General features: G+C 42.2%; 1 protein-coding gene across 3 annotated transcripts in view; it reads left to right on the top strand.

Moving 5' to 3' along the window:
* Positions 1–114: 114 nt before the first annotated feature.
* Positions 115–23,744, top strand: part of LOC130166390 (transcription initiation factor TFIID subunit 4) — an 82,030-nt gene continuing 58,400 nt past the window's right edge. The window contains exons 1-9 of one of the 3 annotated variants that reach the window (XM_056371966.1): positions 115–1,489; positions 3,654–3,814; positions 12,086–12,235; positions 13,631–13,792; positions 14,448–14,570; positions 15,065–15,154; positions 16,113–16,322; positions 20,243–20,318; positions 21,419–21,533. In XM_056371966.1, coding sequence (XP_056227941.1) covers positions 121–1,489; positions 3,654–3,814; positions 12,086–12,235; positions 13,631–13,792; positions 14,448–14,570; positions 15,065–15,154; positions 16,113–16,322; positions 20,243–20,318; positions 21,419–21,533 — 2,456 coding nt within the window. In that variant the 5' untranslated portion in view covers positions 115–120. The remainder of the gene's footprint in view (positions 1,490–3,653; positions 3,815–12,085; positions 12,236–13,630; positions 13,793–14,447; positions 14,571–15,064; positions 15,155–16,112; positions 16,323–20,242; positions 20,319–21,418; positions 21,534–23,744) is intronic. The other 2 variants (XM_056371974.1, XM_056371983.1) reach the window with 2 other exon arrangements.

Consider the following 23,744-nt stretch of genomic DNA (forward strand, 5'->3'; position numbering starts at 1 on the left):
ATGTCTATGCCCCCCTCCACCCCTCCTCTCATCTAATGACGTCAGAGTCATTCCCACAATGCCTAGTAACACGCAGGCGCACTGTAAAAAAAAATATAAGACGGCTATCGGTGATCAGAGATGGCGGGCGCCTCCGACCCCCTGGAAGATATGCTCTTTTCAGAGGTGGATGAAAAGGCTGTGAGCGACCTAGTGGGCTCATTGGAGTCACAGCTTGCTGGCCAAAGCAACCCAGCAGGTAAAACAGACGAAAACGGAGGCGCTGGCTCAGTGGCCCCCGCTAACCATCACTTAGGAAAAACGCTACCAGCTCCAGTGGGCACCACAACACTAGAACAACAACAACAAGGACGGCGTAATAAACCCGAGATGCGCCAGGAGATCAACTCTAAAGACGTTAGTCCGGATAAAGCTGTCACATCTCCTTCTCTGGGTTGTACCCCGTCTTTTGGCGAGCCGTCCACCACTTCGGCTGCTTGTGTGAACGCCACTAGCAGCGGTTCGCAATCACATGGAGCATCCATCACAACACTGACTGCATCTGGTGTGTCAACTTTGGCATCTCCTCCAGTCAGCATCAGCACCACATCCAGCCGCGGCTCTAAGGTTTCTCCGGGCACAGGTGAGACGTCGACAGAAGCTAACCCGGCGAGAAAACGCATAAGCCAGCCACGGAGGACCGCTTCGGCTCGGATAAAGAGTTTAAACGGCGCAGCTGTAACGACGAGGAGGAACAGCAACACAGCGGTGGTCGAAAACGCTAGCTCTGTGGATCCTAGTGAAACTACACCAAACTCTACTCGGCCGGTGACATCCTCTATTAACACTTCGACTTTCACCTTATCTAACGCCAGCTTGCCTGTAGGTCAGTCGGCTATTGCTCTCGACCGGGGGACTCCCACCATTGCTTTGCATAGACTCCCGAGTCACATTGTAGCCAGTATAGCCCAGAACGGCAACGGGACCAGTGTTTCGGCCTTGGTCCAGCAGGGCGCTCGCATAGGACCCATCACCTCTTCAGCCTCACAGGAGAACCACAGCAAAACGGTCACAGACACTGGGGCTTCCAAAACAGACGATTGTCAGTCCAAAATTGTAATGTCAAGCCAGTCTGGTAGTGTCAACTCTGTAATAAACACTGTTTCTTCTGCATCTTCTGTTGTCACAACAACAACAACAACTACAGCAGCAGCTACAACAACTACTACAATAACCCAGCCTCTGAGCTCTGCCTCAACCGCTGCCTGTGTCACAGGGGTGGCAACTAGTTCTGTATGTGGTATTGGTCAGACTACATCAGTGACTACCACTATTAGCATGGTCAGACCCACAGCTCCCTCTCCCACACCTGCTGTGGCCACCTCCGCACAGTCTCAACCCCGTCCTGGACTTACAGCACCTCAAAGGATCGTAGCCCCTCAGCTGATTGTCAGACCACCTCAGCAGCAGACGACCATTCAGCTTCCCCCTGGGTTTACCATCCCACCGGGTAAGGTTGGCAGGCGGGGGAGGAGTGCAGGTCAAGGTGCTGTTTACACCTGTGTTATAATAACCTTACCTGAGGCTCAAGATTGGTTGTCAGTATGATGTAGAGTTTGACTGTCTTCAGTATGATGGGTTTGAATGTGTGACATCCCGGTTTCTTCCAATGTTTGTCTGGATGTGCAGCAGGTAGTGCTATGATGTGCCAACTGAGCTGCACAAAGTATAAAATTTACACCAAGCATGCTTGACAGCCTATAACACCACAGGAAACCACAACTGTAAAAAATAATAATAAAAAAATAGACAAAACTTGCATGAATTTTGCATTGAAATGGTGTCAAATTCAGTTTAGCTGAACATTACTAGGAATTAGCTGATGTTTAACTGTTTGACTTAAATCTCCATAAGAAATCAGGCTTCTGTTTTTGTTTTTGTTTTTTGCTCACAAAAAAACAGTGGGACCATGCTGTCACTTTAAGGTCAAAGCAAACGGTTTAACTTATAAAAGACATGGCTGTTTCCAATGAAATCATACAGAAATGCTGAATGGTAGATACTCTTATGCCCGTCATCAAAGTTTCAAACATTTGTGTTCTTCCTAAAAGCATTTCAAAGACTAATTAACAAAATCTTTTCCATTGGTAGGCACAAAACATGTACAGCAATGTGTTTTTACATCAGTACAAACACATTAACAGCCTGAAATGTTCACTCATAGTGTATAAAGATGGTAAATTATATTCTAAAATGAGCATACAGTGCCAGCATCAAGAGGTTGTACAAGATGGCTGTTGTAAAGGTGTGTAGATTTTTTTTAAATTGGCACATCACTTTATTCCTGATTCACTGAGAGTTACCAATCTACATTGTTCCAAGACTATAAAGTGTATCAAAACCCTTCTGTAGTTGCCAATTGAACTTACTTTTTAAACATTTATTGTTGCCGAAATAAAGCACCAGTGCTATATTTTTTTTCCATTTTTTTCTCAGTGTGGGAATTTATCATACAATTAACAGCCAACAGCTGCAGCATTTGGCCAAATTTAGCCTACATATTTGGCACTTAGCAACTTCCATGAAGCTTATTTTCTTTTATGTAGTACAAACATCAGGTAATAACTGTGGACAGTGGTCAAAATGGTCTGTGTGCTGCTGTCTGGTCGTGAATGATATTCTGAGTCATCTCACCTCAGGAATAATGGTTCAGTCAGATAGTCAAGAGAATGAATATGCTATTAACCTTTTGAATGACCTCATGTCTTCACTATGTAAATACTGCACAGATAAACAAATGTGTAATAAAACATTTTGTCTCAATCCGGCAAGGGCTACTTCACAAACGTGGTATTATAATGACTGTAATCCATGTCTTTTAGAAAGATTAAAGACTCTGTGTAATTAGCTCCTGATCACATCTTCAGTCATATTCTTACACCTCAGACTGTCATTTGTGCATTAATCTGATATCGAGCAAGGTCTTGATCTTTTCTTTGAATGGTAACTTTGTGAAATCACACATGTAAGCAGTGTTTTAGTGCAATGAAATAAGAAATTTTCCAGATTTCTGATAAATGTAAATAACAGATTAGAAAAAGTATGTTATATTGTATATTAGGAGGCCTAAGAGTGTATTCTCACACCTACAACAGTCTAAGAAAGGTCAGAATTTTGTTTCTAGTAACATTAAGTCATGATTCTGTCTGTTTCACTCATGGTAAAATGTGGCACAAAGCAAAGTCCTGTTGCTGTGGTTAAATACAGTTTATTATTCCTTAATGCACTGATTTAAAGCTGTTAATAATGTGTTGCTGGGACTGCTTGAGGTGTCTTGTTATAAGATTATAACAGACAGTTTGCAGCCAGGCAGAAGTAAGCATTTTCTGTGGCTACGGCCTAAAATCAGTCACCATCCAATACCAGTGCACTGATCATAATCTTATCAATAGTTTCTGTTTGGTGTTTCAATCCCCGCTTCACCTGTCAGTTTGAAAATTAGAATGCAAAGTTCCCTTAGGATGATACATGTGACGATACTCTGGGCAGAGTACCCTGCTATCCACATCAAAAATGTATTTGTAAATGGCTGGTTGCTGGTTTTAATACCATCCAGTTATGTATTATCCATGTTAAAGTGTTTCCACTAATGAATATTCCCTGTTGTTCATCAGGAATGGTGTTGGTGCGTACAGAGTTGGGCCAGCTGGTGATGGTTCCTCAGCAGGCTTTGGCTCAAGCTCAGGCTCAAGCTCAGGCCCAGGCCCAGAACAACATCTCTCCACGACCTGCTACCCCCACCACAGGAACATCCTTCAGAGTAACAACTCCACAGGTGAGACTCTGCTACTACCTGCAATTTGTTTTTTACTCGTGAAACATTCCTGTGCAGAAATGGTGATTTTTATGTCAGTGCACACACAAAAGTGTTCTCTGTATGTTTTGTGAACCAGATGTAGGGTCATCTTATTTTTCTGTTTCTAATTTTTTTTACAATAAGAAATCTCATATTAGTAGAGGCGAAAATCAACTGTAATTTCTTTTGCCGCCTGTTTGCAGAGACATTGCAACACTGCAGCATTTGTGAATCAGACCTGTGTCGCTAATTGGCCTGCGGGGAAAACTCAGAAATAGAGATTATTTATTAATTCTATACAAGTCTATTGCCCATGCTTTTCCATTGCTGTTAAGTGCATGTATAATATGAGAAACAAAAATGGCTAAACACATTGTAACCACGATTGACTGTTTTTATTGCAATAAAAACATAAAATGTATGATTTAATATTAATTTCACATCAATACTGAAAAATTACATGCATTTTATATGCAATTCAAACTTCAGCGACATGAACCCATCAGGCAAAAATAGACCAAGTGTGTAAAAACATTGTTGATTTTTCCAAAGCTGGTTTAACCAGAGCAGAGAACATACTGGTTTTATGTAGCAAATACAATTTCTCAAAACATACAGGTCAGCTCAGATGCTGTCGTTCAAGGCAGGGTTAGATGTAACAGCATTTTTGAGCCACTAATACATACGCCAACTTCCATTGTTTAGCCACTAGAAAACCCTGAACACATTTTTATATATGATTTAGGTACACAGTAACTAAACACAGTGCCTATATCCCAACAATAATCCTGGTCTGTTCTGTGTGGAGTTTGCATGTTTTTCCCGCATTTGCCTTAAAAAAGACACTGGCCTCAAAACTGGAGTTGGTCCCTGGGAACTGTGTTGTGGCTGCCCACTGCTCCTAAATATTTAGGATGGATAAACGTCTCCATATGTTGCTGTGATGGGAGCTTTGCTTGTAAGAAAACTTGTACATCTCTATCCTATGAACATCTGTAACTGTACCAATAACTACCATTTTAAGCCAGTGGGTCAGTCCAAGAATAATTGTTTGTGAAAGGACCAAGTAAAAGAATCTGCATATTATCCAGCTGTTGCTGCAAGAAAGTTTTGATAAATCCAACAATGAATGTCAGACAGGGAAGACAAAAATGGAGCTATATATTTTTGGTTAAAAGTTTTGAGTGGGACATCCAGTAAATCTGTGTATCATCAGCGTAACAGCAAAAGGTGACATTATGTTGCATTATGTTGCTACGGACGGGATGGGAAACAGACTCTTGTGGGATACCATATTTAAGTTGAGGAGGAGTCAGTATCCAGGGCAACAGAAAGAAGGCACACAGATAGACTATAGACAGCCCCTTGTGCTGGAATGAGGTATAATGTAGCTGTTTAATTTCCAAGAGATATAAAAAGAAAAAGTAAATGCAAATGAATCAGTCTAAGAGGTTACCATGACTTAGATTGTGCAACATTTAAAGGAGCTATTTGTAAATTTTGCTATTGCTACATAGCCTGCATTAGCATTAACAGTCTTAAAGAAACATTGCAAGTTCATTACAAGCAAACTTAATTCCTTTACTCACCAAGAGCTGTCTCCAGAGGTGGAAAGCAACACCAATGTTAACTTTTGTCTCTGTCACTTCTTCTACTGAAGTTAGCATGCTAACTAGCTAGCCCTGGCTTTTTTCTCGTTACTTTCCCATAGTGACTCACTGTAGTTTCCAATCTGCCCTGAATAAGTAGCGCCTCTCAGAGGTCGTAATATAACCTCTTGTATTATAAATACACCGATGGCTGAAGCTCTTGTCAAGTGACAGTCATCATCATCCGCTCCTGGCAAGGAGGTGGTGACTCGGCGGCAGAGAAAACTTACAAATAGCCCTTTCAATCTCCTCAGAATTTCGGTCAATATTAATGTCACAACCGGTGACATTTGTCAAATCCAGTCTGACTGATTAAATTGGAGAAACTCCGATGTAACTATCTGTGGATTTGTACAGTTGATGTTGGGTGAGCACCACCTCATTAAATGGATAGCTTAGTTTTAGACCATAATTTGGTTGTGATTAATATATTAAACTGTGTAATTATAAAGAATGAATATTCTTGATTATTTTATGTATAGATTAAACTGAGATTAATAGGTGAATTAATGTCTCAAGGCTTTTTAATGACTCCATGGGGTGCGCTCATCAACATTTAATGAGCTACTGAATCATTAATTGGAATTTGCTTATTATCACCTGTGGATACATCCTTCATGTAAAAACCTGAGCTTGTGCTGGTTGTTCCACACCTTAATTGCTTTTAATAATGAGAGTACCAGACGGATGCCTCCCCACAGTTTCTCTGTAACTCAAGTACGACAACAGAATTGGTGCAGACTGTACAGTGACATAAGAGCACTAATAAACCTGCCAGGTGTGCACAGCTATTTCTTAACCTCGCTTGACTAGTGTTTCCCTTCTTGATCTCAGAATATACAGTGCAGACATATCTGAAGGGTTGAATTCTTCATCTTGGTATTTTTATAATCGGCATGCATACGACAGTATTGAAAAATCATATATATTTTAGATGCATATTATGATTACAATATGAAACACAATATCTGTAAGCACAACATTCAGATCGGGCCTGTGCACTTCTTGTTTGGCCTTTAAAAAGTCAGAAAAGAATAAAACTCAGATTCAAACTGTTTCGCCTGAGCAACAGTCCAAAAGCCAAATACAATTATTGTTCATTCAGACAGTTGAGTTCACAATCACAGAAAACCAGAAAAGAAACATTCATGTTTGTGGAACTGGTAATAGTAATGGTAATTGTAATAGTGAAGTTTTTGTTTGTTTGTTTTTAAATGATGGAAAATAAATAATCAATTATTAAAATTGCTGCCAAATAATAAAAAAGTCAGATATAGAAAAAGCACACAATTCACCCTCACATCCCATCTCACAATGTTTTGAAATGACAACTTTGACATTTGTTGAGTTTTAAAATGCCAACAGTGATCTGGGAGGAAATCTCAGCATTTGTTGATGCTGCTATAATGAATTTGATGAGGACGTCTTTAAATAATGCCCTGTCATCATCTACAGTAATCTGTCTGGCACATAGTGTGCTGTTCCTATATGGAAAACATGTCCATTTTGTACTTTACGTGATTAAATTTTCTTTGCAGACAACTCAGGACAACTTTGACAGTTTATTGAAGCTCCTGCTCAGGAATTAGGAAAGGAAGACGCAAGATTTTCTATTAAGTATTACACTACGAGTGGCTTGTAAATTACACTTCATTATAGTCATCTGGTCAGATTATGGAAGAGAAAAAAGCAGTTGGAGCTTGGAACAGATTCATTCAAGGCTAGGTGCTCAATATTATCTCAAAGGTTAATTTCTTACAGCACAAATCTTTGTTCTCGTCTCAAGGTTGTAATGAAGGGACCAGCTAAATATCTAAATATTTTTAGCACTGTTCTTCATATTACTAACTGCAAAGACAAAAGACTGACACTAGAGGGCAGCATTTCATTGTCTTTTTCAATTGGGCCAGACTTTTCTCTGTATTTCGAGTTCTTCTTTTCAAATGAGAATTTAACTGTTTGCTGTTCTTTTGACATGTTGTACTCAGGGCTACAGTAAGTAAGCTCATCCTATTGTATATAACTGTTATCAGTTTTAAACTGTATGAATGTGAAAAGAGAAGAACAGCTGCCTGGACTTTGAGGATTAAAATAATATGCTAGTAGTAGTAGTCAAATCTGATGATACATGTCCAATAAAATCCAGCCTACATAATGTATCCATATGCTGTAATGTATAGCAGGGGGTTGTGGATTAGTGTAGGTATACCTTGCTACTGTTTGGTACACACATCATACAGCAGCCGTATTACAATGTGTAATACAATGCTTTTCAAAGCTGAGATTAAGCTTCCATTGGGTTTTTATTATTAAAGGACAATTTTACTTTGAGTTATTCCGAAAATTCCATAGTATTAAAACTGGCATAAATGTTAGCCACAGTCAGTCTCAGACAATCCATAGTCTACTCATCCTCCAGACTCCACAGAAGCCCACCAGCTTCACAGACCGAAGTCCCCATCAGGTACACAACAACTCCCCCTCCTGCCTCTGTGCTCATAGCCAGCCAACCTGTATCCATCCTGATATGAACCCCTCTCAAAAGAGACTTGCAGATTGTCATTGCCTCTCACAGTCACGCTGATGACAAATTAGCGGGCCGCGGCGTTGCCATCTCGACAGGAAAAGCAGTAGCAAGGAAATGAAAGGGAATGGTGTTTATTCCCAGAGCTCAACCCCTCTGTCGGCCTGTCACTCTTCCCATGACCCTGAGGGAAGAAACGGAAGGCATCCTGAGCTTCCTTCCTTCCATACCTGTTAAATCATTCATCATCCAACTGCCTGATTATTTTAAAAAGCTAACAAGGCTTTGGTTCTTGAGTGTGTTTGTGTGTGTCTGTCTGCGTGTGTGTGAGAGGGAGAGAGAGTGAGCAAGAGAGAGGCATAGCTGGCGGTGGGATGCACCCTGTGGCTCTTACCAACCCCCCCACCTCCCCATTACCCCCTCATCCCTCATACACCCACTTCCTCCAACTCCTTAGTACAACATTCTTTTGGATTCTACAAAACTTTTAGAGGAGGGGGAGCTCCCTCCTCCTCTTTCTTATCCTATTTCTTCTCGCTGCCTGCATCCTCCTGTCCTTGGCAGGGTTGTGTGTCTGTTTGTGTGTTTTAATTTGTGTGCAGTTTACAATGTGCTTGAATATGTGTGTGTGTGTGTGTGTGTGTGTGTGTGTGTGTGTGTGTTTGTGTGTGTGTGTGTGTGTGTGTGTGTGTGTGTGTGTGTGTGTTTATGTGAGTGAGGTGCTTTGGCCTGTCTGTGAATGGAAGGCCGTATGCCAGAGGTCGGGGCAGAGGCCCTCTTGGGTTGTCTTGGCCAATAGACAAGAGAGCAGCCAGGAAGTGTGTGTGTGTGTGTGTGTGTGTGTGTGTGTGTGTGTGTGTGTGTGTGTGTGTGTGTGTGTGTGTGTGTGTGTGTGTGTGTGTGTGTGTGTGAGTGTGTGTGAGTGTGATGAGCCACAGGGCATCAGTGTGGCTTTGTGGCAGTTGGCACTCGCTGCCTTTCCCACCCATTTGCTCTTGTCTTTAATATGATGACAAATTTCAGCATCTACCTGTATGGACGTGTATGTTTTTTGTTTCAGTTATGTGTCACACCCATCATCTGCACAAGTGTGCACGATGACACACATAGCTGTCTGCCGTGACCTGTCTACTTCATGCATCAACGCGCAGAATGTCCATTTGTTCATATACAAGCTGCCATAAACAGTGTCAGGTGAGGGAGAGCAGTGCAGGTGCGCCCCTTGAGATCCCCAGTTTAAAATTTACTTGATACAATTAACTCCATTCACTCTAATGTTTCTCTTGCTGGAGTGGATTTACTTCTGATTACAATTTAACTGTGGGATTCTTGGCCAAGATTATTTTTCTTTCTATTTTTTATTTTCTTCTTGAAATGCTTTGATGCAAGAGAATAATCCCTTTAACATTTGCTTGTTTTGGCTGGTAAAATACCTCTTGAGGAGGTGTTAGTGTTGGAATAGTGTGTGATGTCATTTAAATAAAATACAGGGCAAACAAATATGCACATTTGTCACCAGTGGCCAGTTTCACAAAGATATTTCAGACTGCTGTGTAGTGTAGGCCAGTTTTAATTTTGTTCATAGATTTGTCTAATGCAAGTAAGACAGTTTCACAAAGATAAAAACTGACTCATTTTAAGCCAGAAACATTAGACACCTTACCCCCTGGCTAACTCAGGTCTAAGACCAATGTTACCATGGTAACAATCAATGACACCTGCACTGACCAGTAGAACCCAACAAAACACAGGAAAACATTGCTAATAATTTGTGGTTTGCTAACATTGCTATGGAGAGAGTAATAAAAAGGGAAAGCGTTTTTAGAGACCACAGGCATTTTCTTTTCCTAATTAGATTTGAATTTTTAGTGTCACACTCTTCAAGTAAAACGTCCTTGTCACTCGGGATAAACGGAGCTGAATGGTTGGATGTGGTTCCTCAGTCTGCCATTTTTTTTAATATTGAAAAAAGTCTTAATTTACCCAGAATTCATTGTAACACAGTCCGGCTTAAGATAGTCAAGAACTAAACGGCTTTGTGCAACGTCTGTCTTAAGTCTGACTATTTGATATATTTAAGCCACAGTCAAAGTTGATCTTTGTGAGACCAGTCCCAGAACACTAAAATAAAACAACTAGCAGTTAGTTTAATTAACCACTCTAGCTTGATCTTTATCTAATTTTTTTATTATGCATGTCTGTAGATCATACGTGTTTATCCTAGTAAATACTAGTAAATAGTAAGTACAATTTATTTTGTGAATGTTTGATTAATACTTAAAAGAAAAAAGGTGTTTCTATTTTCTAAACTTTGATTTATTCTAACCATTTTGGAATTGAAATAGGGAATCGATGAGAATCATAATCAATAAGCAGAATCAGAACTGATGAATTCAAACAATAACCAAGTCTAACAAAAAGGGCTAAAAATCTTATACAATTCAAACAATATTACATCTTCAAATTAAAGATGAAGGTCAGCATTTAAACCTCCCAGTTAATGTGGAGTGAAGTGCCAGCAAAACACCACTGAAAAGAATCTATGCAAATACTTGCCAACAGTTTCACTGTATGTGTAGAGTGATTTAATCAGCCTAATCTCTCTCCTACATGTCCTACATGATCTGTTTTATACTCAGTGTAATGTTTTATTTCCAGGAAAATGTTACTGGAGCATAATGTTGCAGTGGTGTCTGTCATCTGTTTTAGTGTGTTGTTATGTGAGTTTGTTGTCATCAAACCTTGCTTGACCTGTAAATACTGAAGTAAACTGTTCCTAATCACAGATTCAAACCTGTCATTAGACCTAAGTATTTATTAATTCACCAGTTCAGAGCTTCATTCATTTCTACCCTTATAAGTAGTCATCATTAATTTGTTGGCCAGCACTGTAGGTGATTCTCCTGGATAAAATGTAAATATTTCGGGAGCATGATGTTGCAGTGGTGGCCAGACCTGATGGAGACAGTAATGCAAAATTGCGTTGAGTACAAGGGTCATTTAGGGAGTTTATCATCTTAGTTGTAATGTATAAACATTATCTACAATACATAGTGTTGATCCTGTTTACTTGCTGTTATCAATGGGCCTTACTTACAAGTCAGGTTTCTCATCCTACACAGCATCAGGAATAGATACACAGCCATACTTCTAGATGGAATTGGGTCTTTGCAGATTGCTTCTTATGCTAATTTATTTAATAGTTGTATCAGTCATAGCAATTATTATGGCATCTGTGGTGTTCATTTAAACAAATGCCAGTTAGGTGAGCTAATTTCACACTCGAAAAATAGTGTTCCAAGAAACATCAACTTTATTCAATCACTACAAACCAATCATCCTTTGTCTGTATTTCATAGTTAACACTTGTAAACACCAAGGCCTTGAATAACCTGATTAAAGGCAATGAAAAGAGAATGTCAAAACCTGCAGCCATGAATGTGTTGCAGAAGCCCTCAGGTGACAGTGAATTAACATTTTCTGTCCATATCAAGCTTACACGCCAAAAATCTAATTATTTACAGGGAATTTTGTTTTTCCAGTTCATCACTTTTTACACTTTTATACAGGAAAACAAGCAAAAGGGTTTCCCCATTAGTAAAATCATAAATGGCAGTGTCAGTATATGAACACACTGGTACTTCGATGCCTCCTATCCGACAGCACAAAGCCACCGTGACCCACTGCTACCTGACCAACCGCCCTCCCATCTGTTTCAGTCTTCACCACCAACAACATGCTGCCACTTGGTTTCTTCCTTCCTGCTGTCATGACCTTTCCTCATCTCTCTGCAAGGCACGCTACTCCTCTTGTCTTCCTCTGTTGCCCTCTCACTCACACTCTCTCAGTCTTTTCTCAGCCCTCCATCGTCTTCCTTCTCACTGCCTCTTTCACCTCTGAAACTGACATCGTCTCACCTTCGCTGTTTTTCATTCTTTATGTTTTTTGAGGTGCCTTGTCATCATTTATCTCCCCCGTGCTCCCTCCCTCACCAACTTTCTTTGATGCTTTTATGCTCTCTGTTTTCCTGTCCCTCCTCTCCCCCTCTCTCTGTGTTGCTCTCTTTCTGTCCTGCAGTCTCCTGTGACCTCTCAGACCACCAGGCAGTGTCCTTTGACCCCGGCCAAGATGGTACCATCTCCCTCTCCCACTCCTTCCAGCTCTGCCCTCCAGACCTCCTCCTCTTCTTCTTCTTCCTCCTCCTCCTGCTGTCCTGCACTCCGCCCAGTGAGATGACTCTCCTTTACTTGCTTATTTTTCAGTCTTCTGCCTTCGACGCCATTGGAGAAATTTCATGTCAAGAAATAGTGTCATGGCTTTGTTGTAGTTAAGAGGTTAGGCAAGAGGTTGAGAGAATCTGGGTTGCACTGAAATGATTGACACCCGCTTTCTACACCCTCAGTTTTTATGGCTGTTTCAATTGAAAAAACAGGATTGAAATTGAATGTGAATGCAAAGCTTTTCTGACTTAAAACTCATGAATTTCACATCCTTGCACTTGAAGATGAAATCATAATTCATTATTTCTTAGGTTTTTAATTATCCTGAGCATTTATTAAGTTGCTGTGGGATGTAATCATTCTGCTTTTAAATACACAATATGAACATTAAGTAACTATTGCAGTAAAAACATTTATTTTCAAAAATCATTGCTTTGCAGTGAAAAATTGGAATAATAACCCTGATTCCCACTAACTGAAAAAAAAAAAAATAGATATAGCTGCCAGGTATAACTGCCTTAGCTACACATCATAACATCATGTACTGTACTCTGGCAGTGCTGGAGATAATATTTCAAGTTGAACTCTCCAATTTCTAAGGAACTAAAACCCTGGAGGCTCTGATCAGATCCAGTGTTTCCTATCCAGATAGTGTGTATCCAGATTGCATCAAGACCCAGTTGAGCTGCATCTCAGATTTAATTTCCCTGCTTGTATTTGAATTAATCAGTGGAAAAACTGTGATCTTTGCTAAACAGAAAACACACGCTACACTATTCTGTCTGTGCTCAGACTTCATCACATATGTGGACGTACATGTTACCTTGCCCCCTTCCATATGTGGCTTGAGTGATCGGACCCTAATGTATCCCCCATGCATTTTGGGTGCGTTCACACCTGTATTTAGAACTGTCCACTTATGATTGCATCACATAAGATGTATTTTATTGCCAAGTGTGAACAGGCCCTGGGAGATTGGAAAGAGGTGATGAGGGCTTAAGAGTGAGAGACTGCTGTTGGCACCTCATCTGTTGAGCAAAATTTGTGCTCTGGATGTGAGATATTTTCTAGTCATTCTTTCCTTCACATGTGATTATGATAAAGTAGATGATAGGTGGCTAATGTTTGGAATCACAGGTAATAAATCTTGATCGGAAGATGGAGGTTTTCCCTTGTCAGGTAGGTGATTATTAAGAAAAGCTTTGATTCCCCCTGTCTTTCCCAGCCTCTAGCTTGTCACCACCTCCCCTTCCTCCTCCTTGTCTGTTAAGCGATGTCCACCGAAGTCAGGACACCAGATGTGACAGGAGCGCTGTGGCGCCTGCCTCCTGTTCTCTGTGGCCTTGCTGCGAGCGAGGCGTCACGTCCTGTTTATCTCTCTGTCTCTTCCTTGCTCTTCCAGAAGGGCCCCGTGGCGCCGGCAGTGGCTGTGACGGCTCCGCAGCAGACCCCTGTGGTTATGGCCCCTCAGGCCCCAGTCCAGGCTGCCTCGCAGCCAGTGCAGCCTCCGCAGCCTCCGCAGACTGGCATCGCAGCGGCCCCTGGAGCCTCTGTCGTGTCCCAGGTCCGTTCTCTCTCCCCCGCCCTCCTCTACTGTCACAGCTGCCAGCAGGCTGGCTGTGTCACAAGCTCAGCCCAGGACCAACAGCCTCACCGCCTCACACAGCTGGCCATGGACAAAGAGTCTCACACATGCCCACACACATTCACACTCATACATTCACACAAGTGCATACCGACCCAAGGACATACAGACGCTGACATAAAGGCACAGACCCATCATGTGCATGTCTATATACATGTTCAGGGACATACAGATACAGCTATAGATACAGGCTCACATACGTATTGTATAATCCACACAGATACAGAGCACACACACAGACACTCACATCTCCAAACATCCAGGCCGGAGAGATCTCAGAGGGGCCACAGTTTGTTGCCACTGGCAGTTTGAGTGGACAGGTGCCACGTCTCATTTGGCTACAAAGATGACATGGCAACATGCTAAGTGTGCACTATGTACTGATTTATGACTGATGCTTGTCAGCTCCTTTATCAGTCTAAATGAATTCATTCTGTTGGATCTGCGTATTAATTAAGGAAACGCAGCACAAATACAAGCCCTTCTGATGCTTGCATTGACACTCATCCTTAACTAATAGAAAAATAAAATCCTTCTTTTAAATATTGGGTTTTTTTTTTGGTTATCTTGACAGGAAATGCAAGAGAACGTCAAGAAGTGTAAGAATTTCCTGGCCACACTCATCAAGCTGGCGTCTCACAATTCTCCATCCCCTGAGACTTCCAAGAACGTCAAGGCTCTGGTTCAGGACCTTCTGGTGAGCTTCACAAAAACCAGCCAACAAAACAAACAAACACTGTTCATGTACAGTAGACGTCATAGGACTGTGCTTGTGTATTTAAGTTTGTGGACACTTTTACTTTGCTGTTTGACATTTACAAAATCTGCCAGTCTTGACAAGCACTCCTTTACATCTGAATGACAGTGTTTCTTCTTATTCTTAGCCTTTTGCTCTTTGAAATGTGTGCACAAGTAAGTCAAATTTGTCATTTTAATGTGTTGTACTAAATATTTCAAGCCTCTAGATGGCAGCATGCAACTCTTTCCAAAACCCTCCTTTCTCTATCACGAATTTTCATCTTATACAGACTTATTATTGGTGAGTGGTGCCACGCTGGGGGTTGAGTAGCTGATCGGCGGCTCCGGTGATGGGGTTTCATCTTTCTGTGTTCAACTCACCATGGGGCACTTAACTATTACGGTCTGATCTCTGTTGTGACGGGCTCTTATACTTCACCCTTCACCTAACAGGATGCCAAGATTGAACCGGAGGAGTTCACCAGCCGGCTGCAGACTGAGCTCAAGTCGTCTCCGCAGCCTTACCTGGTGCCCTTTCTCAAGGTGGGCGTCTCGCTTGAAATCTTCTTTTTAACCTTCTTTCTAAGCCAGAAACATCAAACGTGAGACTGCCTCTCGCTGACTGAGGCAATGGTTCCCTGGACTGGATCGCTTACGCTGACAGCTAAACACCTGCCTCGTACAGTAGTCCTCTTAACGGGGCCCAGATTGTCTATTTACATGACCGAAATTGTTTCCTGAACTGCTCCCTAACTTGGCTCCTGAAATCATCCCCTTGCTTGGCTCCTTAAGCTGCCCCTCTCAAGTATTTTCCCGACGCCCTAAAGTAGTCCTTACCCAGGCATCAGGACCAGTGATGGCGAGGCCTGACAGTAGAATGATACACACACACACACACACACACACACACACAGACACACACGCACACACCCCTCTGGCCTGACTTCTGACTGTGTGTGACAGTGGCCCCCCTAGCCGTCCCTGTCAGTAGCCAGCAGGTTTCTTCTGCAAACCGTGATGAGTGTCACATCAAGGCGCCCGACCGCCCAACCCGGCCACAAACACATGTTGTCATGCAATGTTAGGTCGCTTATGTCAAAAATCTGCCTGAAATAGTCTGTGTGGAGCAACATCAGCTCCTCAGTGGGTTATCAGGAACTCTTTTTTTTTTTTTTTAAATGTATGGAATATGCAGTATTACACACACTGCAGGTTAATTATCCTCAAATCAAATGAAACAGTTTCATGGGAAAAGTATACGTTTTTTTACAACATATAAAACCACATCAATCGCTGTGTAAATAATGTACAAACAGGTATTGTCACATGTCTCTGCAGGTGTTTCTTTAGCCAACTGTAGCCAAGCTTGCGTGATAACATTATACTAAATTAGCCAGTGACCACAGCAGTATTTGCTTTTGCAGCTGTGTGTGGTATTTTCTCATGCATGTCTGTTTTGCTCTATGACTATAAACTCTGGCCTCTCTCTGCCTGTCAACAGAAGAGCCTCCCGGCCCTAAGGCTGTCTTTGCTGAATAGTCAGCAGTCCCTGACCCAGCCCCCGCAGCAGGGAGTCAAACCAGCACCCGGCGGCGTCCCTCCCGCCATTGTGGCCGGTCCAGCTGTCCGCATACGCCACCCTAACAGCGTCAGCACCACCACGGGTGCCAGTGCGCTGCCCGCCGGGACGCTCGGACATGCAGCTGCCATGGTATGTATGGAGCGGACCAGCTGGAACAGACTCCAGTGCAGACATAGTTACCACACTGTTTACATTTACAGTTTAACTTTATATTTAGTAGAACTTTATTATTTTGTAAAATAAGCTTCAGCTGTTGGATCCCTAACATTATTGTTACATTAAATAGATATACAGCGTATGCGCATGTGGAAACTGGATCGTTGCAGTAAAATACAGTAAATAAAATATATTATAGTCCAGAACAAGAGCAGTTATTAAAAATGTAAATGTACAGATGTGTCTCATTTGCTCTTGCTGTTATCAGATGGTAGTCACGTGCACAGAAATGTGTATGTAAGGTAAGGATGGAGAGAGTTAAGCTATACTGGTCAGGTAATAGATGTGACAAATATTTACCCACAATATTCCTGCATTCAGTGGAGAAGTGCGAGAATGTGATGGATGCAGACCTGCGGGGGTTGGTGGTGTGTGTGTGTGTGTGTGTGTGTGTTGATGGATCTTACACAAGGCTGAATTATCAGGCTGGAGAGTGTCACAGTGCCATGGCTGGGAGTCACATAGCCATCAGTGAGTTAGAGTCACACCCAGCTCACAGACTCACAGAGGAACCACACTCAGTTTACCCAAAAAAAAAAAAAAAAAAAGGTTTTAGCAGAGGCTTAGGGTTTAAAATTATGTGCAGTTATCTAAACAATATTATGAAGAACACAACCTGGACACAAGAAGAATGAAACTCCACACAGAAACGTTCTCTGACTTAGGAAAACAAAATGTTTCTATGTGTTTCTATGTAAGGATGTTAATGAGACACAGACACACATACATATTATAAACCTTGGAGATGGTTGGTCCAAACTGTACTGCTGGTCTCTGATCAGTGGAGCTGATCAGAACAGACAGTGGTCAAGCACTTGGCCCAAAGGCGATTTGATGATAATTATTATTATTTACTCCTGCCCATAGTCTCACAGCTGTCTGTAGCCTATACGCTTACTTTATTATACTGCTATACTGCACTGTACAGCCATTAAGTATGATCATTACAAATTACATTATGATTACAATGCCTACAGATTAGCTATGATAATGTTAATTTAGAAAAATGTGCATCAATTATTCAGCTTTTCTAATACGACATTTCATAGTTTTCTAAAACAAAACAAACAAAAAAAAAATGTGTATGGAAATCTAGTCGGTTACTTGGTTTGTGCTTCTGATTTGAAAGTTTCTAATCAGGGTGACTCCTAGAGGACATTATGACAGAGAAAAATATACGTTGGTGTCCCCTGCCCCATCCTGTGCCACAGATTTGACCCTAGGGACACATGAGATGAATGAGCTAAAAGCAACACGTTGACTGCACCAGTTGTCAGTGTTTTTCTACAAGCAACAACAAAAGAAAATGCCCTTAGAATCGTCATAGAAAAATGCTATAATCACATAAAAGTTTTACACATTTTAAACATTTTATACTTTAAACCCCTATCCTCTGGTTGAAAAACACTCTACTCAATACCCCTGCGGCATTTAATACCATGTCATCTGTCCTACATATTCTTGATACGCAGTGTTGTATCGTGTAACCCACAGGTTGTAATATAGCAACAGTGTGGAGATACAGCTGAGGTAAGGCCAGGTAACCTGCAGGCTCCAGCACTGGACACCAACCATCTCACTCAACTCACAGCTGTGCAACATTAGCCTTAGTGTGTGTGCACATGTACACACACTGAAAATCACGTGATCACACAGTGCACAGGTGTCTATGGATGGGTCAGAGTCAGGTTGGTTGAGTCCAGGCAGAGGTGTAGGTGAGCTAGAGGGTTATCTCTTTTTTTTTTTCTTTTATTTTTTACATTTTCTCTCTCAGTCTTTCTCTCAGTATCTCACTTTCCCTTTTCCTTCCTTCTCTCACTCTCTTCTTCTCTCTTTTTCTTTCCCTTGCTTTCTCTCTTTTTTATCTCTTCCCCCCATGCCCTCTCCCCATCTTTTCCCAACAGTTTCTCTCACTGTATCTACCCCCGCATCGCTCTCATCTCATTCCCTCCCTCACTCTCTCCCTCCCTCCCTCTATCTGTTAACCGTTGAAGGGTGAAGCGAGGTAACTAGGTCAGCCCCGGGTCAATTTTAAAGCAATGTGGCGGCCGCAGTCTATGTCCAGAACATGCCTCTGGTCTCTCTCACTCTCCCTCTCCATCTCTCTCTCTCTCTTTCTCTCGCTCTCTCTCTCTCTCACACACACACACACACACACACACACACACACAAACACACGAATACAACACCAACATAAGCTATCACACAAAACATTAGTAAATGATCGCCCCTGGCACATCAACAGTCTGAAACCAGACAGCAAGTTGAATTAGGCTAAAAAATCTGCTCTATCCACAGTAGTATGGAAAGATATAGATGTAGAGTTTTATTATTCAAGGTTTCTTCTATAATTACACTTACCTCATGAAGAAATGCAATTCTGCATTGTGATTTCTCTATTTAAAATGTAATTGGTGGCATCAGGGGATCTGTGGCAATTCAAAATGTACATTTTTATTTTGAAAAAATGACGCCACTAACTGTAATGAAACTTGCTGGACCTTAAACTTCCAGGTAAATACTACATGGGTTGAATTGATAAAACAGTGAATGAACGGAGAGTTGTAAGTAGGCCACACCACTACATAGCAGTGCATTCTTCACTGCAACAGCGCGCATAAATGTACAAATGTATGGCTTCAATGGACATTTGGAGTTGTGTGTATGTTGTAACACTATATTTTCAACCCTGTTCTTCAAGTTAATATAACAATATCGACACAAAGCAGACACTGTGAGAGTTTCATTAAATTCCTTTTTGAGGAATACCAGCATTAACAACATCGCTAGTACGTGACAAATGTCTGCGGTCATTCAAACATTAGTTGTTTGTTCACAGTTCACACAAGGATAACTTCTTACATGTAATTTCACTCTTAGAATTGACGTTTAAAAGCAGGAAATATAATGAAGTGAAATACAACTAGTGGGTTGAGTTTTAGTGTCTTCCCTTTTACCTCCTGATTCCCAAACTTTCTACCTGAGTTTTTTCCCCTCTCTTTAACTGTGTCGCCGGCTGGCCAGAGGTGCTAGCTATCTCTGCCTGTGCTGAATGTATTTTTTTCCCTTTTCCCTCTCATTCTCACAGGCCCCTGCAGTGGATCTCTGGGAAAAATGGCCTCTGTCTTTTTTCAGTAGCTTGAACAGTAATATAGCATGTGTCAGGGAATGGAAAACAAGGCTGAAAAATATGCAGCAAGAAGCAAACTGGTAGGAATGGATGGCTGAGCCTGAGGCTCGGCCCGTGGCTGCTACCAAGGAAGGAAGTGACTCTAATAGCCCAGCACAGCCCCTTCACCCCCCCTCTGCTCCTTCTTCTTCTTCTACTACTTTTTCTTCATCTAAACTACTTTTTCACTGCAGTCGTATTGCCTTTGTCTTATCTGGAAATGCACGCAAATGTAGGTCACATACAGTGACAGAAATCCATCCTCCACGTGCATTAAATTGATCTCCACCTTCTCAGTACAGTGTGTAGAGATCACCATTGTAGAATTCATTATCCCTGTATTTATCTGCATCTATCCTGCTATCTATGCTATTTCTAATGTGTTACAGTACAATAATAATCAGTACACTGTCACACTTAAGTGTCTCTTGGCCAGCGTGTCTCCGTATCGTTTCTTACACACTAACTATGTCTGAAAGGGGGAGCGAAAGTTGGTTTTTCCTTGAACAATTTCTCTTGGGGATGGTGCAAAAAAATGGAGCAGTGGTTTAGCAGGCATGCAGTTTCATACTTTTTAGTCTCCCCTGTCACTTTCAAATTGTTTCATTCTTTGAAATGCTACAGTAAGGTACATAATCTCTGTTTATGTTTTTTGCTTCCTCAGGGTATCAAGACAGCGGGCGCTGTCGGCGGCCAGGTGCGGATGCCTGTGGTGATCACACAGTCTGTCAGAGCACAAGGTAGGAAATCTGCAGGCCTTCTCCAGCAGCCACTTTTGGTCAAATCTGTCTCTCAGACAAAGGATATTTTAATATTGTGCAAGACTGAAGTAAATTCAGTTGAAGACAAAAGACTAAACAAAGAATTGATGGAAAGTTTCAGTCCTCTGAGTCAAGGTTTTTCTTCTGTTTCTGGCCTCCAATTTTTTTCTTACATCTTTCAGTGATGCGGCATTCTCAGACAGATATTTCAAAATGTTCAAACTCATCCTGACCTTCTGGTTAAATCAAGAGCCAGCGAAAAAGATTTGAACAGAAGATAACCATTAGTGTAGCTCTGGATGTCCTCTTAGTAGGCTGTAAGATGTGTAAACAGGCAGGAGCCTCAGAGAGAACAGGTGTTTTTTCCTGTCTGGTTATAAAGCCTTCTCAAACATTTGCGCTGCTGCTTACTCACACTGATTCACAAACACTCTTCCCACAGAAGCCCACAAATATCGCCCCAACACCAACCGGGCGTAACGCTCCCCTAAGAGAGCTGTGTGCTCTCAGGTGGTGTGTGAGTGTGTGTGCAATGTGTGTATGTGTTTGTACCTGTTTTTGCTTGTGTGTGTGTGTGTGTGAGTATGTGTGTGTGCGTATGATCGGAGGTGCATACAAATTTGATCTGCCCCCTTCCCCAAGATTGCCTGCAGTGAAGGATCTGTAGGTTGTTTTATGCCCATAAATTGGAATGCGGGGATAGTTCTAAAAATACTTTTCTGTGCCTCTTGGCTAGGAACATGCCTGTTAAAATCAAGTTTAAATTCACTCTGGCAGTCCTTGTGCCTCTCTGGAAAACGTGTCTCGGAGCAGGATGCGGTTTAGGAGTGTAAGGAGAGCCGGTGAAGCGCAGTGATATTGACAGAGCGACGCTCTCCGCACCAACCTGGGGAGAGCGACAGTAGCGCTCCCCCACTCCCCCTCCATCCACCCCTGCGAGGAAGACAGAGACAGTTGAAGGTAGTCGTTAGACAGGAGGATATTTGACACTGATAGAAAGGGACACTTCAATGATAACATTACTCCTTCCCCTGTTTTGTTTAGTGTTTTCTTTTTTGTTCTTTCTCCTTCCTTAACAGGCACAATGGGGAAGGGAGCCGTGATCCAAGCGGGGAAATGTCCCGTGGGCCTGGCTGTGCAGGTCTCGGGGAATCAGAAAAACAAGCTCAACGACCCCGGAGGAGGCTCTTTCAGGTACAACTCCTCTCACCAGGAGAGCGACTGTAGAGCAACTGTTGTTCCCAGCAGCCATCACATGGGGGCAGCATTTCACTAAGAAGCCTCGGCATGACTACAGGCTACACTCTCAGCTAAGGCTGTGAGTGTTTATCCCAGCTGCCTGCCTGGCCACCTGGCTGCCTGCCTGCCTGCCCGGCTGGTTGATCGGTGGTCCTTTCTCCCCGCGCCCACCACATAGCAACACACTGCCAGCCAATACATCACCCTCACGATCGCCCTCCTTGTGTCAGTGTCGCAACTCATCGACAGGATTAGAAATGAGCTAAATCTTAATTTAGAAATAAGGTAATTGTGTCCAGATGGTTGGAATTTCTGGATGCGGTTCTGAAAATACCTTTTGGTTAAGTCAAACATACGGTATTTAGCCCGCAGCTTTGCTCTCTCTCTCTCTCTCTCTCTCTCTCTCTCTCTCTCTCTCTCTCTCTCTCTCTCTCTCTCTCTCTGGTCTTGTCTCTGCTTCAGCTGGGCTTTTGTCTCAAAACATAAAAGGTTCATCGCCCACATGCTGGCCTTTGTGATCCATGTTTTGTGTGAGCGTTTGTGTATTTGTGTTTGTCTGTGTGTGTGTGCGCAGCATGTACATGCTAGTGTGTATGTATATGTTTCCATGTATGTCCCTGTTCCTCTGTGTTTGTGCTTGTGTCCCTGCTCGGGTGCACATGAACATATGTGTATATGCTAAGAGTCTGACATTATTTGTGTGTGTTTATGTGTGTGTGCCAAATGTGTGTGTATACATGTATTGACAGGAGCAGGGGTTTAGGATTGCCCCGGTGTGACTGGGGCTGGGGCAAGAAGAGTCTGGGTCACATGGGCCAACGGGTTCATGGTAATGGCTCCCGTCTCCTGAGGGGAAAGGCAGCGCCTGCGGCTCTGATTGATAAACCAATAAATCTTTAGCTGCGTTGGTAATTAAGCTGTCAGGCTCGCTTGTTACTGACAACCTTTTCCCCCCTGCGGTGATCACACACTGGCCCTCCACACACAACGCGCTGGTTTCAGTATAACCCCGATAAAACACAGCACCACTGTCACGGAAGAAGCGTGTCACTGATATTCTGTCGCATATTTTCCCTTTTAACCAGGTCAAGTGAGAGTTTACCTGCCTGTTAAACAACAACCTCCAAACATGTGTTTGTCTCTGCATACAGGTCGTCAGTTTTCCTCCAGCAACAAGCACTTGCTGAACTTTCACGACTTACAGTTTTAATCTAAGTCAAATAAGAGGCTGCTGAACCTGATATTGATTTTAATGTTTAATGAGAGATGGACCTCCATTGAGATTCTCTTCCTTTCTCATTTGTTTGGTTTTGTGTTTCATGCCTCTTTAGTCAGTGCTAAACATTACTGTTATATAAATGAATTGCTTCTATTATTTTATTTGTAATATACGCTGCAAACAGTGTGAATTGAACTCTTTACTTGTTAGGGTTTCATCTGGAGCTCAGTTGGTTGGCTCAGTTTCATAGTTCCCTACATTGTTTATTGTTTGCTGTCGTTTTTCTTTCCTGAGGATATAAACATGTTGAAGCAGAGTCCAGTGTTACAAGTGATCTGTTGGATGACATGGTGTCTTGACACCGTGTCCTGAAACCTGCACCATGAACATAATGACTTGACCTGTGAACAAAGGTGGCGTTTGAGTTTCCTGTAAATCACAATGGAAAAAATAGAAGTTATAGCTTTACAAGTTGTTAAAAGTTCCCCATAAGTTCAACACTGACTTCAACACTTACGACGTCTCATTAGCATATTAAAGTCACGTGACGTCAGATTTATTCATGAAAGAGTTTCAGACGTAATATTAAAGTGTACAAATCAACAAATGCTTAAGATAAGAGCACAACCGTCAAAAAAAGTGTAAAAGTAATAGGGCAATATAGGGTTAAGTCTTATAGACGAAATGTTGAGAAGCACGTACAAAGTTTGAGATACAAAGGGAGAAAATATCAGAAAATGAAAACCGTAAGAAGAATCAAACAAAAAATAATCCGCTGGCCAGCCTGGTCAGTCAGCATCCACCAGCCTCTCACCCACCCAGCCTGCACCGTGTTCAGCTGTAGTTGGGGACTGATGTGTGTATGGCTGTCACTCTGAGCCACTGGTCCCAGCGGGCCAGCTGTAGCACAAACACACATATATACACTGCAGGGCTTGTGGGGCTTC

This window comes from Seriola aureovittata, chromosome 1, assembly GCF_021018895.1.
Source record: "Seriola aureovittata isolate HTS-2021-v1 ecotype China chromosome 1, ASM2101889v1, whole genome shotgun sequence".
Classification (NCBI taxonomy): Eukaryota; Metazoa; Chordata; class Actinopteri; order Carangiformes; family Carangidae; genus Seriola; species Seriola aureovittata.